Source organism: Mobula hypostoma, chromosome 29 (assembly GCF_963921235.1).
Source record: "Mobula hypostoma chromosome 29, sMobHyp1.1, whole genome shotgun sequence".
Lineage (NCBI taxonomy): Eukaryota > Metazoa > Chordata > Chondrichthyes > Myliobatiformes > Myliobatidae > Mobula > Mobula hypostoma.
In genome coordinates this window covers 14458116-14472692 of record NC_086125.1, presented here as the reverse complement: position 1 = coordinate 14472692, position 14577 = coordinate 14458116, and the positions used below count along the sequence as shown (strand labels likewise).

The 14577-nt window shown below is 46.3% G+C and overlaps 1 protein-coding gene across 5 annotated transcripts in view; it reads left to right on the top strand.

Moving 5' to 3' along the window:
* Positions 1-225: 225 nt before the first annotated feature.
* The window catches only part of LOC134339452 (GEM-interacting protein-like), a 117508-nt gene continuing 103156 nt past the window's right edge, over positions 226-14577 (top strand). Inside the window, exons 1-2 of one of the 5 annotated variants that reach the window (XM_063035975.1) lie at positions 226-1064; positions 9937-10080. In XM_063035975.1, coding sequence (XP_062892045.1) covers positions 836-1064; positions 9937-10080 — 373 coding nt within the window. In that variant the 5' untranslated portion in view covers positions 226-835. Of the gene's footprint in view, positions 1065-9933; positions 10081-12211; positions 12555-14577 lie in introns of those variants that run through there. The other 4 variants (XM_063035974.1, XM_063035978.1, XM_063035979.1 and 1 more) reach the window with 4 other exon arrangements.

The window sequence follows — 14577 nt, the reverse complement described above, 5'->3', positions numbered from 1 at the left end:
TATTGGGAAATCTTGGGCAATGCTGGAAGATAAGAAGTCTTGCATTTAGACATGGACTTTTAAACAAAGGAACAAAGGTGTGGGGGTGTTGGCTTTTTATCTGTCTCCCAACAAAATGACAGTAAACTTTATTGAGTAGTTTCTTTGACTCTGCACGATGAAATACAGCATACTATTGTCTTGTGAGGAATTGGGTCAGGAGAGGCTGCAATCGAACTGTAGGGGGCAGAGTGGCTCCAGGAGCATTTTGCATCGGCTCCAAGTGCAAATACCGAGGACCCACCTTTCCCTTTAAACATTCTTAAAGGCAAAGTAGGATTAAACCGTCCCGGATTGGTAAAGAATGCAAGATTATAACCGTTTCAAAATTGTTTACAGCGAGTCAGATAGCAGACTGGGGAAGGGACACTGGGGATAAGCAGCGAGAGAGGAAAGCAGTTCCCGGCAGGTGAATCAAAGGTGAGGTTTGAGGAAACTTGGGGCGAGAACTTTGCAAAGCTTTCCAGGTGAATTCAACTTCGCTGGTTCGAGGTTGCATTTATGTGTTAACAGCCTTGTTTACAAATACAAATAAAGAGATATTGACCGAGTCTGCAAAGTTATATTCCCCTACCACTTATGAAAACCTCTTAAAGAATAAATTAAGATTTAAAAAGATTAAGTCTGGAGCTCCTGTGAAATGCATAGGTACTTTTTTTAAGGCATTGATTTGGTTGACGAAGTAATCGACGGAGACCTGTAAAAGTGCAACAGGTGGATTTTTGGGGACTGGACAATGCTGGATGGACCTGGGAGCTGGGCTGTGCACACTTCACACTAAGGACTGCATTTCTGGATGTGTTCCTGCCCCGGACCCTTGCTGCTGACCCGCGCCTCTCTTCTGCCTGGGGAACTGGAAGCCATGCTCCGGGGCTTGGGGAGCACGGACACCACGGCTCAGACTTCCCTGGCGGGTTGGCAGCCACGTGGACAGAACCCCGGCTCTGGGACCCCGCGGCTGACCGATCCGATCCAGGAGTTCGCGGACACTTTGGCCCAGTTTAAGGACACGCTTCAGGTTGAAGGTAGGCGCTGTCAATTAATGTTTACAATTAGCTACAACAGAAGTGATGGCGTTATGTACCCGGTCGCTGTATAACTCTAGGATACAGTGTAGGCGGTGATAGGTTTGTCGCAGTATAACACTGGAGTACGTACTGGTGGGAACGGGTCTGCCGCTATGTAACACCAGGGCACAGTCCTGTCAGGGCCGGTCTATCGCTGTATAACACTGGGGTATGACACTAGTGGGACGGGTCATTCGCTGTATACCGTTAGGGTATGGTATCGGTGGCACGGGTCTATCGCTGTATAACTCTGGGGTATGGTACTGGTGGGGACGGGTCTATCGCTGTATAACACAGGGGGTATGGTACTGGTGGGGACGGGTCTATCGCTGTATAACACAGGTATAGTACTGGTGGGGACAGGTCTATCGCTGTATAACACGGGTATGGTACTGGTGGGGACGGGTTTATCGCTGTATAACACGGGTATGGTGCTGGTGGGGACGGGTTTATCGCTGTATAACACGGGTATGGTGCTGGTGGGGACGGGTTTATCGCTGTATAACACGGGTATGGTGCTGGTGGGGACGGGTCTATCGCTGTATAACACGGGTATGGTGCTGGTGGGGACGGGTCTATCGCTGTATAACACAGGGGTATGGTACTGGTGGGGACGGGTCTATCGCTGTATAACACTGGGGTATGGTACTGGTGGGGACGGGTCTATCGCTGTATAACACTGGGGTATGGTACTGGTGGGGACGGGTCTATCGCTGTATAACACTGGGGTATGGTACTGGTGGGGACGGGTCTATCGCTGTATAACACGGGTATGGTACTGGTGGGGTCAGGTCTGTTACTGTATAACACTGGAGTATTGTACCAGCGGGGATAGGTCTGTAGCTCAACAACACTGGGGTTGGTTACTGGTGGGTCTGTCCTGTCGCTGTACAATACTGCGGTATGGTGCTGGGAGGGAGAATGGGTCGAGTGCTGTCTAACACCAAGATACAGGTCTATCGTTGTGTAATGCAGGAGTACTGTACTGGTGGGGTGGTTTCTCTGTGTAAAACACCCCGGTACTGTGCTGGTGGAGATGGGTCAGTTGTTGTACAACACCGGGGTCTGTACTGGTGGCGATGGGTCTCTCTGTATATCACCTGAATTCTGTGTTGGTGGGGATGGGTCAGTTGCTGAATAATCCGTGTGTACAGGTGGTTGTATAGCACCGGGATACGCTACCAAAGTGGACTGGTCTGTCACTGTATAAGGCTGGTGGGGATGGGTCTGTATAATGAGGATTTGCTACTGATAGAGAAGGATGAGTCGCTATCTGACGGGTACAACATTGGTGGGGATAGCTCTGTTGCTTTATAACATTGGTACAAGGCATTAATGCAATCATTGTATAACTGGTGTACAGTACTGGTAAGGACGTATTGTCACTGTAACAGTGGAGTGCAGTGCGGTCTGACTCTGAATACCAGTGGAGTACAGTACTGGTGGGAACTGGTCCTTCTCTGTATAACACTGAAGTTTGGAAATGGCAGGGACAGGTTCAACTGGTTCAATTTAATATGAAATATCTTCTTTGTCTATCCATCGATTTTTCGATGTTGACTGAGGCCTGGGCAAGGTTGTATGGAAGACCGGCAGTCGCCCATGCTGCAAGTCTCCCCTCTCCACGCCACTGATACTGTCCAAGAGAAGGGCATTAGGACCCATACAGCTTGGCACCGGTGTTGTCGCAGAGCAATGTGTTGGTTAGGTGCCTTGCTCAAGGACAGAACACGCTGCCTCAGCTGAGGCTCGAACTAGCGACCTTCAGATCACTAGACCGACGCCTTAAAGTATATGCAGCATACAACATGAAATTCTTACTCTTCTCAGAGACATCCACAAAACACGAAACCCCAAAGAATGAATGATAGGAACTTCAGAACCCCAAAGGCCCCCGCTCTCCCATGCACAAGGAGCAGAAGCATTAACCCTCCCCCCACTTGCACCAGTAAAAGCACACTACCCCACCACCCTCCACACCAATCATGCAAGCAGTAACAAAATTCCAATTTATAGCCTTGCTTTGTATGGCTCTCCCTCAGTACAAAACTGACCTGCAGCACTGTGGGTGCTACAAAGTCGTGGAGAACAGATGTGATAGATACAAATGAATTGACTCTATTTCTTACATCCTTCACATACATGAGGAGTAAAAATCTTAATATTACATCTCCATCTAAATGTGCAATCATCGTAGTTTATAATAATTTATAATAAATAGACCAGACAATTTAATATAAAGTATACGCAAATCAGCGTGAATTAATCAGTCTGATGGCCTGGTGGAAGAAGCTGTCCCGGAGCCTGTTGGTCCTGGCTTTTATGCTGCGGTACCGTTTCCCAGATGGTGGCAGCTGGAACAGATTTGTGGTTGGGATGACTCGGGTCCCCAATGATCCTACGAGCCCTTTTTACACACCTGTCCTTGTAGATGTCCTGAATGGTGGGAAGTTCACATCTACAGATGCGCTGGGCTGCCCGCACCACTCCCTGCAGAGTCCTGCGATTGAGGGAGGTACAGTTCCCATACCAGGCAATGATGCAGCCAGACAGGATCAGTCAAATCTGATCCTATGTATACTTGAGTAAAATTTAATCTTGGAGTGTAGAGTTTATTGCTGTGTAAAACTGGGATACATTCTTCACGGGTACAGATCTGTCACTGTATAACTGTGTGGAGCTGTCATTAAATTCCTGTGGGTACAAGAATGTCACTGCATTGTTACATGCCAATAACCACCTGGGCTGCATTCTGTATTAAGCAGTAACTGACCATGAATCATCAGGACACCATGTACTGTTGGATTATGCAATCCATTAATACTGCATCAATGTGGTATGCAGTGATAGAAACTAAAGAAGTAGAAGTTGGATTAATCTATTCAACCCCTTGTGTGTTCCACCATTGAATATATCATAACTGATATTTCCCCTTGGTGCTGTACTCTTGCACTAAGACATTGATTTAATATCAACAAATTTACTTTTTGGGTAGAGAATTTGACTCGCTATCCTCTGGGTGAAGAAATGTCTCCTCATCTTTTACCAGTGTCTGTAAATCCTCCTTGGTTTCATCTGAAGTTTCGCGGTCAGTGTGGTACGCGGCCACACACTTGGACACCGGAGCTCTTCCCCCTGCTTCCCTCCTCGCTTCACCCAGCATCGTACCCTCTCCCCTGCCGACACTCTGGTGTCCAGCTCCCGACCTTCAGCTCTATTCCCAGCCTCTGGATCTGGGTGCACGCCCGTCCCATGTTCCCGCCACTGGATCCAGCCACAGAAGTGCATTGTCCGTGCTAGAAACCGCAAACTTACCACCATCACTGATGACCAGTGGACTGACCACCCATTCTATACTATTACCTCCATCAGCCTAGCCCCAGAACACCAGCGTCAGCAAACAAAGTTCCCAGAGGAAGGTCAATACCAAAGCACCTGGGGACCCCTCAAAGTTACCTATTTTCCTACAGGAGCCAGCAGGCAAGCTTATACTCCCTGGCCAAGGAATGTCTGTATGTAAGGGCTGCCCTGAAGTCTACCTGTGAAGAAACTTGAAGTTGATCTATCAAGACTGTTGTGGTGAAGAAGGTGGAAGAGCTGGTCAGTGGTAAAGACACGGTGTTCCTGGTTGGAGCTTCTAACCTTACTAAAGGGAAAAGCAAAGCTGCCTGAAGGGGGGCATCCAGCAGTAAAAACTATGAATGGAAAGAAGACAGGAGGCTCGGCATTACACTGACAGCCAAGTAGTGCAGGTGCACTGTCGAGGCCCTCCGCTGTCCACCCCACACAGGGTGGTCAAGATTTGTGTGAAGCATTGTCCTTAACCCCAGCTCCGTCCTTGATGTCAGTGCACTTCACTGCATTCCATCGTATCCCGTCTGCCTCTCCTGACTGAGAACTCAGCGAGGCCGCATCCCAACTAAAAATGAACAGGGTCTGCGGGCCAGGTGGTGCACACGGTGATGTTCTAAAACCTGGTGGTGAAAAGCTTCGGTCACAGATTCACAATCCTATTATTCACACCTGGGATGAGAAGGATATGCCAGTGATCTGAGATGCTGACCTCGTGATCGCCATCGAGAAAGGCGTACCACGGCCACTGCTTCCGGCTCCGGCAACTGGACTTCGATCCTGACTTCAGTTTATGTCTGTGTGGAGTTTGCATGTTCTCCCTGTGGCCGTGGGAGGCTCCTCCTACATCCCAAAGACCTATAGGTTGGTAGGATAATTAGTTGCTGTAAATTGCTCCTAATTTTCTAGGTGAGTGGTAGAATTCATGGGGAGGCACAAGTTGATGGGAAAACAGGGGTACAGTATGAAGTTGGTGTTGCTGGGCATATAATGAGCTGAAGAGCTTGTCTCGTTGCTGTATGACTATCATGACTACCGATAGGTGTTCCTAGTCAAAGTCCTTCTCAACTACTTCCCAGTGACCGAGATGCTGCTCCCTAGATCGCAGGATGGATTCCATTCATGTCAGGACATAATGGACTTGACTAGATGTGCCAACACCAAGAGTCATACAAGGAGCAGTACCAGAGACCATGCACCTCAGTGAAGACTTTGACCTCATCACCCGGGTGGAGGCTATGAAACCCCCTCCTCAAATTCATCTGCTGCAGAAATTCACCACATTCTTTTTTTTCTTTTCAAATCTTTTTATTGTTAATATATTATTCAAAAATAACACGAGTACATCGAAGTAAGCAACACTTACAATGTCTCAAGGAAAGAAAACATTATTTTAAAGATTGAAAAATTTTGATGATAATAAAAAAAAACCCTACTAAGCAGAAAAAGTTGGGGGGAAAAACCCCATTAGGTGTACAACCCCGGAGTGTGATACAAAAAACTTCTAAAAGATAAACATCAAACCGCCAGCAAGAAAAAGATATATACCAAAAATTTACAATTAGATCGTGGAGGAAATCTATCAATTAACTTAACTGATAATAACAAGCAAATGAACCCCATCACCACATTCTTATACGTCAGCATGACCAGTGGGTCTGCAACAGAGTGAAGAATCTTGTCAACAAAGCTGAATCCGAATCAGGTTTATAATCACAGATGCATGGATAGCATGAAATTTGTTGTTTTACAGCAGCAATACATATAACAAAGCTTTAAGTTAGAATCAGGAATATAAACAAGTAATGCAAAGAGGGAGCAAATTCAATGAGGTAGTGTTTGTAGGTTCAGCAATCTGATGGTTCTGGGGATGAAACTGATCCTTAAATGATGAGTGTGTGTCTTCAGGCCTCTGAACTTCCTCCCTGACGGTAGTAATGATAAGAGGGCATGTCCGGGATGGTGGGAGTTCTTAGTGATGGATGTTGCCTCTTTCAGGCATCGCCTTTTGAAGATGTTCTCGATGGTGGAAAGGCTAGTGTCCATGATGGAGCTGGCTGAATTTTCAAACTCCGCAACATTTTATAATCCTGCTCTCCGCCCACCCCACCCCCCCAAACTCCTCAAGAAATATAGCCTTCTTCATAATTGCATCAATGTGTTGGGCCCAGGATGACACCCAGGAACTTGAAAGTGCTCACGCTTTCCAATGCTGATCCTTTGATGAGCACTAGTGTGTGTTTCCTTGACTTCTCCTTCCTGAAGTCCACAATCGATTCCTTAGTCTTATTGACATTGCGTGATGCAACACCAGTCAACCAGGCAATCTATCTCACTCCCCTGCATCACCTCATCACAATCTGAGACTCTGCCAGCAACAGTTGTGTCATCGGCTAATTTACAGATGGCCTTTGTGCTGTGCCTATGCGCGCAGTCATGGGTGTACAGAGAGTACCGCAGGGAGCGAAGGATGCATGCATTCTTGAGATGCGCCTGCGTTAATTGTCAGCAAGGAGGAGATGTTATTTATGATCCACACTGATTGTGGTCTCCTGATGAGGAGGTGTGGAAGCCTGGTTTTTGAAGCTTATTTATGAATACGGAGGGGATGATGGAATTCAAAGGCTTGTCATATGCAGAGTGTTTGATGGCTCTGGCTCTGTATTCACTAGAATTCAGAAGAATGAGAGGTGACCTCATTGAAACCAATTGAATGGTGAAAGGCTTAGAGTGGATGTGGAGACGATATTTCCTATGTTGGGAGAGATTAAGACCAGAGGACACAGCTTCAGAATAGAGGGGTGTCCTTTTAGAACAACACTGAGGAGGTTTTTTTTCTCAGAGAGTGGTGAATCTGTGGAATTCTTTGCCATAGACAACTGTGGAGGCCAAGTCTTCATGTATATTTAAGGTAGAGGTTGATAGATTCTTGATTGGTCAGGGCAAGGAGGGAATAGCGGAGAAGGCAGGAGATTGGGGCCGAGAGGAAAATTGGATCAGCTTTGAAGAAATGGCAGAGCAGACTCGGTGGGCCAAATGGTCTAATTCTGATCTGAAATATGATGGTGTTGAATGCTGAACTGTAATCAATAAGCAGCAGGTACTGCTGTTGTCCAGGTGATCCAAGCTGAGTGAGTATAGACCTGTGGCGATGTAGGAAAATTGCAGTGCAGTCATAGTCCCAATGATTTTTACATCTTTCTCTCCATATCCTCCACCGTGCCTCCAAGGAATTTCCCAAGGAGTGGAGCAAGTACACATGAACTGTTGGGAAACTGTTTAGCGTATGGCAACTGCAGACAGAACCCCAGTTGCCCAAACGTGGGTGGTTAAGTTGCAGTATCCAGGTGACATTTATATTTAAATACACTGGAGGCTGAACTTATCCTCTGCAGAAAATGAAAGAACAGGCCTGTCAACATCTACAAGACAATCCTCTCTCAACTTGACCCCATTTTACAACACTGCTCTCTCACAATATCAGCAAAAACATGGATAACATTGACCAACTCTCTTACCTTGGGTGCACCATTCAGCAAAAGACAGACATACAAGATTATATTTATCATCCTCTTTAAGATCCCAGCACAGCACTTGGCTAACTGTAGAGAGAGGGATTTCAAGATGAAGAGCTTGGATTGCAGAACTCATGGTCAACCAGGCAGCGGTGATTCCTGCTTCCTTGCTTCTGAGACCGAGACTTGCTATGGCCCATGACTCAAGACACTGGAAAGGTACCACCTGTGGGCTGAGAAGTGGCAGATGGAGTTCAACCCGGAGAAGTGTGAGATGGTACACTTTGGAAGGACAAACTCCAAGGCAGAGTACAAAGTAAATGGCAGGATACTTGGTAGTGTGGAGGAGCAGAGGGATCTGGGGGTATATGTCCACAGATCCCTGAAAGTTGCCTCACAGGTGGATAGGGTAGTTAAGAAAGCTTATGGGGTGTTAGCTTTCATAAGTCGAGGGATAGAGTTTAAGAGTCGCGATGTAATGATGCAGCTCTATAAAACTCTGGTTAGGCCACACTTGGAGTACTATGTCCATTTCTGGTCACCTCACTATAGGAAGGACGTGGAAGCATTGGAAAGGGTACAGCGGAGATTTACCAGCATGCTGCCTGGTTTAGAAAGTATGCATTATGATCGGAGATTAAGGGAGCTAGGGCTTTACTCTTTTGGAGAGAAGGAGGATGAGAGGAGACGTGATAGAGGTGTACAAGATAATAAGAGGAATAGATAGAGTAGATAGCCAGCGCCTCTTCCCCAGGGCACCACTGCTCAATACAAGAGGACATGGCTTTAAGGTAAGGTGTGGGAAGTTCAAGGGGGATATTAGAGGAAGGTTTTTTACTCAGAGAGTGGTTGGTGCGTGGAATGCACTGCCTGAGTCAGTGGTGGAGGCAGATACACTAGTGAAGTTTAAGAGACTACCAGACAGGTATATGGAGGAATCTAAGGTGGGGGCTTATATGGGAGGCAGGGTTTGAGGGTCGGCACAACATTGTGGGCTGAAGGGCCTGTACTGTGCTGTACTATTCTATGTTCTATGTCTAAAGCTGCTTCTGCAACATCCTCCAAGTTCACTGAAAGGATGAGCAAAGCAATGTCAGTGGCTTCTCATGGCCCAACATCTCCGGTATCAAGGCCCTTGTTACAGTTAGTCGACTTGATTGCCTGATGTCATTCAAATGCCTAACACCAGAATCTGTTCAAAGCTCTTTCATTATCAGATGGACAGAGGAAAACGTTTAAAGGTGTGCTCTCAGCTTCTTTGAAAAAATGTACAATTTTCACTGGCTGTTAGGAATCCCCGGCTCAGCACCAGTCAGAGTTGGGAAGGAGCATTTGGATTGGTGTCAAGAACCTCAACCCTATGTGCTGAGAACATAAAGAGGCCTGGCACAGACTACCCAATACCTACCCTGTCTGTGCAAGAAACTGCAGTTCCCACGCTGGCATCTTCATTCATTTGAGAACCCGCAGAATAGAAAGTAGCTTACCCTCATTTCTATTGGACTACAAATTCTAGCCGTTTCACTGTCAGTGACAGCAGGATAATTTGTCCATTTTCTCCTTTGTTCTTAGATGGTGAATTATAATCACTTACTTTTTTAAAACTGTTATAAAAACGTATGCAGTATTGAAGATAACAAACACCTCCCCCCCCCCAACACCTGATTCTCTCCTCTCCCCCATGAAAGCTGTAAGATCTGCAAGCTGCAGTTTGCCACTGATCTTCCTCTAGACATCCTCCCCAGATGGGTCAGGATGTGGGCAGCGGTCTCTCTGTTACCCACGTTGTTGTTATTCATCTGTTTCACTCATTCGCTCACCTAAACCCTCCCACTGCCATCAGCCCCGTCATGGTGCAGGATGCAACCTCAGTGACCCAAATGCCTCCTCTATTCTTCTCCCCCCCCCACCCCCGCAGCAGCTCCCCCCCAGTAACCTCTTGTTATTACTTTCTCCTTCAGCAGATGTTCCTGTACAGCCTGAGCTGCTTCAGGAGCGCCTGATGGCTATGACATTGGCTCTGGAGCTCGTCATCGATCACTATCCATCTCTGAATCCGAACAACATCCTCCTGGAGACTGCAGCCATGATGGTGAATATGGTGCAGGGTAAGAACTCTTAACTGCTGGTGAGCTCCACGTGGAGTCAGTACCTGGAGAACGAGCCCATGCAGGTTGCCGTCTCCCAGTCAAAGGCAGATGAACTGATGACTCTGGATAACTAGCTGTGTAATTTTAATTTGTCACTGGTTAATTCTAACTCTCTTGCTCTTATGGAAATGGGGGTTTAATCTCCACCCTGAGGACCTGGTTGCACTATCTAGGCTGCTCCAACTCATCATAATTGAAAATAACTGCAGGTATTGGAGAAATGAAGTCAAAATTGGAAATGCTAAACAATGAGTGGGTCAGGCAGCATCTGTGCAGACAGAAACACAAGTCTCGTTTCAAGTCAATGATGAAAGAACTCGTGTGATAATCTTGGACCTGACACCTTACCTGTCTTTCTCTCACCACAGATGTTGCCTCAGTCTTTTCAGCATATTTTAATAATTTTTATTGCTATAGAGGAAGTCTACATTCATCATTAGTAGTGAATGATAGTCCAGTGTTTGGTCCTTCTGTTGAGAACAATCTAAAACAGCTCAAGGCATTAGTGGAGAAATTGAAGGAGTGTTTTCAATGCTACCTTGGCCTCAACTAACATTAGCACTAACAGATAATCTGATCACTTTTTGCACATCTGTCTGTTTTGTATCCAAAATCGTGCTAACTGAGCATCATTTTGCTGTTCATTACAATGGGAGTTATGGTTGAAATTTTGGAGATTTTGTTACAGTATTGTACTGGCTCAGAAACACAAAATACTCTGCAGATGCTGGGGTCAAAGCAACACTCACAACACGCTGGAGGAGCTCAGCAGGTCGGGCAGCATCCGTGGAAACGATGAGTCGACATTTCGGGCCGGAACCCTTCGTTGGGACTGTAGAGGGAAGGGGCAGAGGCCCTGTAAAGAAGGTGGGGGGAGGGTTGGAAGGAGAAGGCTGGTAGGTTCAGTTGAAAAACCAGTAAGGGGAAAGACAAAGGTGTGGGGGAGGGGACGCAGGGAGGTGATAGGCAGGAAAACAATGGGTAATAGAAGGAGGCGGAATCATGAGGGAGGTGATAGGCAGCTGGGGGAGGGGGCAGAGTGAAATAAGGATAGAGGAAGGGAGGGGGAGGGAATTACTGGAAGCTGGAGGATTCAATGTTCATACCAAGGGGCTGGAGACCACCTAGACGGCATATGAGGTGTTGCTCCTCCAACCTGAGTTTAGCCTCATCATGGCAGTAGAGGAGGCCATGTATGGACATATCTGAATGGGAGTGGGAAGCAGAGTTGAAGTGGGTGGCTACTGGGAGATCCTGTCTGTTGTGGCGGACAGAGCAGAGGTGCTTGTTTGTACTGGCTCAGTTTGGTCTCTAGGTTTTAGCAGTGTTAAAGGACATCCAGAGTTGATTCGCCAAGCTAGATCCTGGGATCAATAGGTTTCAGTAGGTATATTTAATGTCAGAGAAACGTATACAATATACATCATGAAATTCTCTTTTTTCACGAACATCCATGAAAACAGGAGTGCCCCAAAGAATGAATGACAGTTAAATGTTAGAACCCCAGAGTCCCCCCGCTCCCCCTCCCACATATAAGCAGCAGCAAGGCAGCGACCCCCCCCCCCCCAGCACCACCATCGGCCCTCCACCGAGCACTCAAGCGTGCAGCAAAGCATCAATAAAGACACAGACTTGCAGTACCCCAAAGACTACTCATTCACCTGGTAATTCGACATACCACAGGCTCGCTCTCCCCCAAATAAGGGAAAAAGAGGTCTCCCCATTTCACAGCGAGAGGGGAGATATAACAAGCAGCTCGCCAATTTATAGTGTTAAAAGGATCAGCAGTTGTTCTATCAAAATAGACTAAACACGTTGGGTTTATAGAAGAATGAGGGGTGACCCTGTATGATCCTAGGGAGGCTTGACAGGGTAGATGCTGAGGTACTTCACTTCCTCTTGTGAGAGTTGAGAACCAGGGCTAAATCATCCATCCCCACTGCAAGGTGATTTGGAAGAAAGTTTTGAGTGCAAAGGTTTCGAAGCTTGCGGAAGACCAGAGTGCACACTGTTCTGGCCTGAACACCCTACCTACTCATTTGCTAGCAGCCTGCAGTTTTTTAAACCGGAAGAACCCAGGTTGGTTTAAACCAAATACTCTGCAGTGAGTAAATTCTTGCAGGCGTTGACAAGGAGGAAGTGCACTCGCTTTGCAGATTTGCTGATGTCACAGATCCTGATGAGACGGTGCAGCTGCCCCAAAGCACCCGGAATACGTTGGGCCAGTGTGCCCGCAGACTGTCAGCCGCTGACAACCCGGCATCGATGCCCAGCAAGGGAGTTAAATCGTTAAAGGAGCGCAATCTGTGAGCCCCTCTTGTTACTTCTACCCTTGTAATACGGCTCCTGTACTGAACTCAGAGAGCTGCTGACAATTGAGACGTTGGAATCGACATCGGCACTCAGAGATATGGAAGCTACAGAGGAGAACGGTAAAAAACACCTTCTAACTGCACTGTAACATTGTAATGTGGGACATTGCGGATGAAGTTTTCAAAAGATTTTGGTGCGGTTAAAATACAAAATTCCTGTAGACAGTAAACTGGGGCTTTTTTTCTCTCTCAGCCTTTAAGTTCTTGTCCTCATTTAGGTCGATGCTGACCACATCCTGTGATATTCTTTGTGTTCTTAGAACAACTGCCTGAACTGGATCGCTACTTAATGCAAGCTTTATTGCTAATTCAAGTAAAAATTTACCCAGTGTCTTAACTCTTCCCCCCCACCCCCCTTCAAATGGATGACAGGTTGGCTTTTAACAAAACAACTTATTGTGGCAACCTTAAAAGTACATGGTGGGGGAAGGAGGGGGTGACTGTAAATAAAGGAATGTGGGGAGTGGATTTGGGACTTCATCAAGCTGCCGACTAGTCTGTTTCTTTTGCTGCTTTTTAAGTAGTCGTTTGACATTTTAGGGAAGTTGAACTCTTTTTTTCCCTCATCGATTTCCCCCACCCCCACCCCCTCCCCCACTAGCGTAAGAGTCTCCCCTTGACTTTACGGCCAGGTTGATCCTTAACCTCGGGTCTGTGGCGGTCCGGGTCAAGGAACCGATGAGAGAAATCACATACTTCGGCCATGGCTTCTTTCATGGGACTATGGAGTACAGCTTATCACAGGCACCCATCTGCACCCATTGCAATGACTTCAGTGCAGAGAACCATTGAGGAAAGTCGACAGCAGAATCTTTCAGACAGGCAGAAAATAGATTGTATAATGGAATGTATCTTTGCCTTTCAGCACCTTTCCAAGTGCCTAACTGAAAGTTGTTTTAAATTGTTGCACTGTAAGGGATGTTCCATTATAATCCAAGAGATGAATGGCCAGTTAATTTACTTTGGTGAAATTAATTCAATTTAGAAATTGGCCAAGACATCCAAAGGTTCATATCGCTTTCTCTTCTAAACAGTATTGAAATCTTTCATATCAGTTGGCGGGAATAGGAGAAATCTTAGTTTAATGCCTCCCAAAAGACAATATTATTTCCACAGTACTGGCTGGGAGCCCCTTCCCCAGTTACATGGCGTTTCCCCTAAAGTGAGGGTTCATCCCACTCGCCAACGATGCAAATGCTCCTCAGTGTCTCCTGGAGTAGATCTATCATGAGTAATAGTGCTATAACCTACCCACTCTATATCCCTCCTTGAAAGTCACCGACACAACCTTGAATGCAGTCTCCTGAGTTCCTTCCCAGTACCTCACACAGTATATGTCAGAGTCTTCGCATGTAAATTCAGGTGAAGGGTCTCAACTCAAAACGTCGACTGTCTATTTCCCTCCAAGGGTGCTGCTTGACTGTTCGTGTTCCTGAAACACTAGCAGTCTTGTTGTCTCTGCCTCACAGACGATATAGTCTACAAGATTTAATGTCCTTCCTTGCTTTCCTCACAGACCATTCATCGTCCAAATATATAACCCTGTTATTCTTTCTCAAAACCCAATTGCCCCTCTTTCCTTCCTTTTCAAGGCTCAGTTTAAAACCAACTCCCAAATGTGTCTTCATCATCTTGTGTTGTTTGGTGCTGAGTTTTGTCCAATCCTGTTCAAATGTTTCATTATGTATAAGATTATAAAAATTTGACTTGCTGTAAAGATGGTCTTCAGCATATTCAGAAATACTGCCAACATAAAAATCTCACTATTTGAATTACAAACAGAAAATGCTCGAAGTATTCACCTGGTCAGGCAGCATCTGTGGAGAAAAGAGGTTTCATTTCAGGTCAAAAGCTCTTACTCGGAGGGGGAAACTGAGAAAATAAAGTTTTACGTTGTGGAAGGGGTGGGAGAAGGACCTCCTCCCTCAGTTTCTCCCATGGTACTGCTGATAAACATATTGTTATGTTCATTTGCACTGTGACTGCTGTCACAGGTTACTTTGGGAATTATACTGCGGGATAATCAGTTGATTGTGAAGTGGAGTTACGATGCCCTTCAGTTCCCTAGGTCTGAGAAACAACT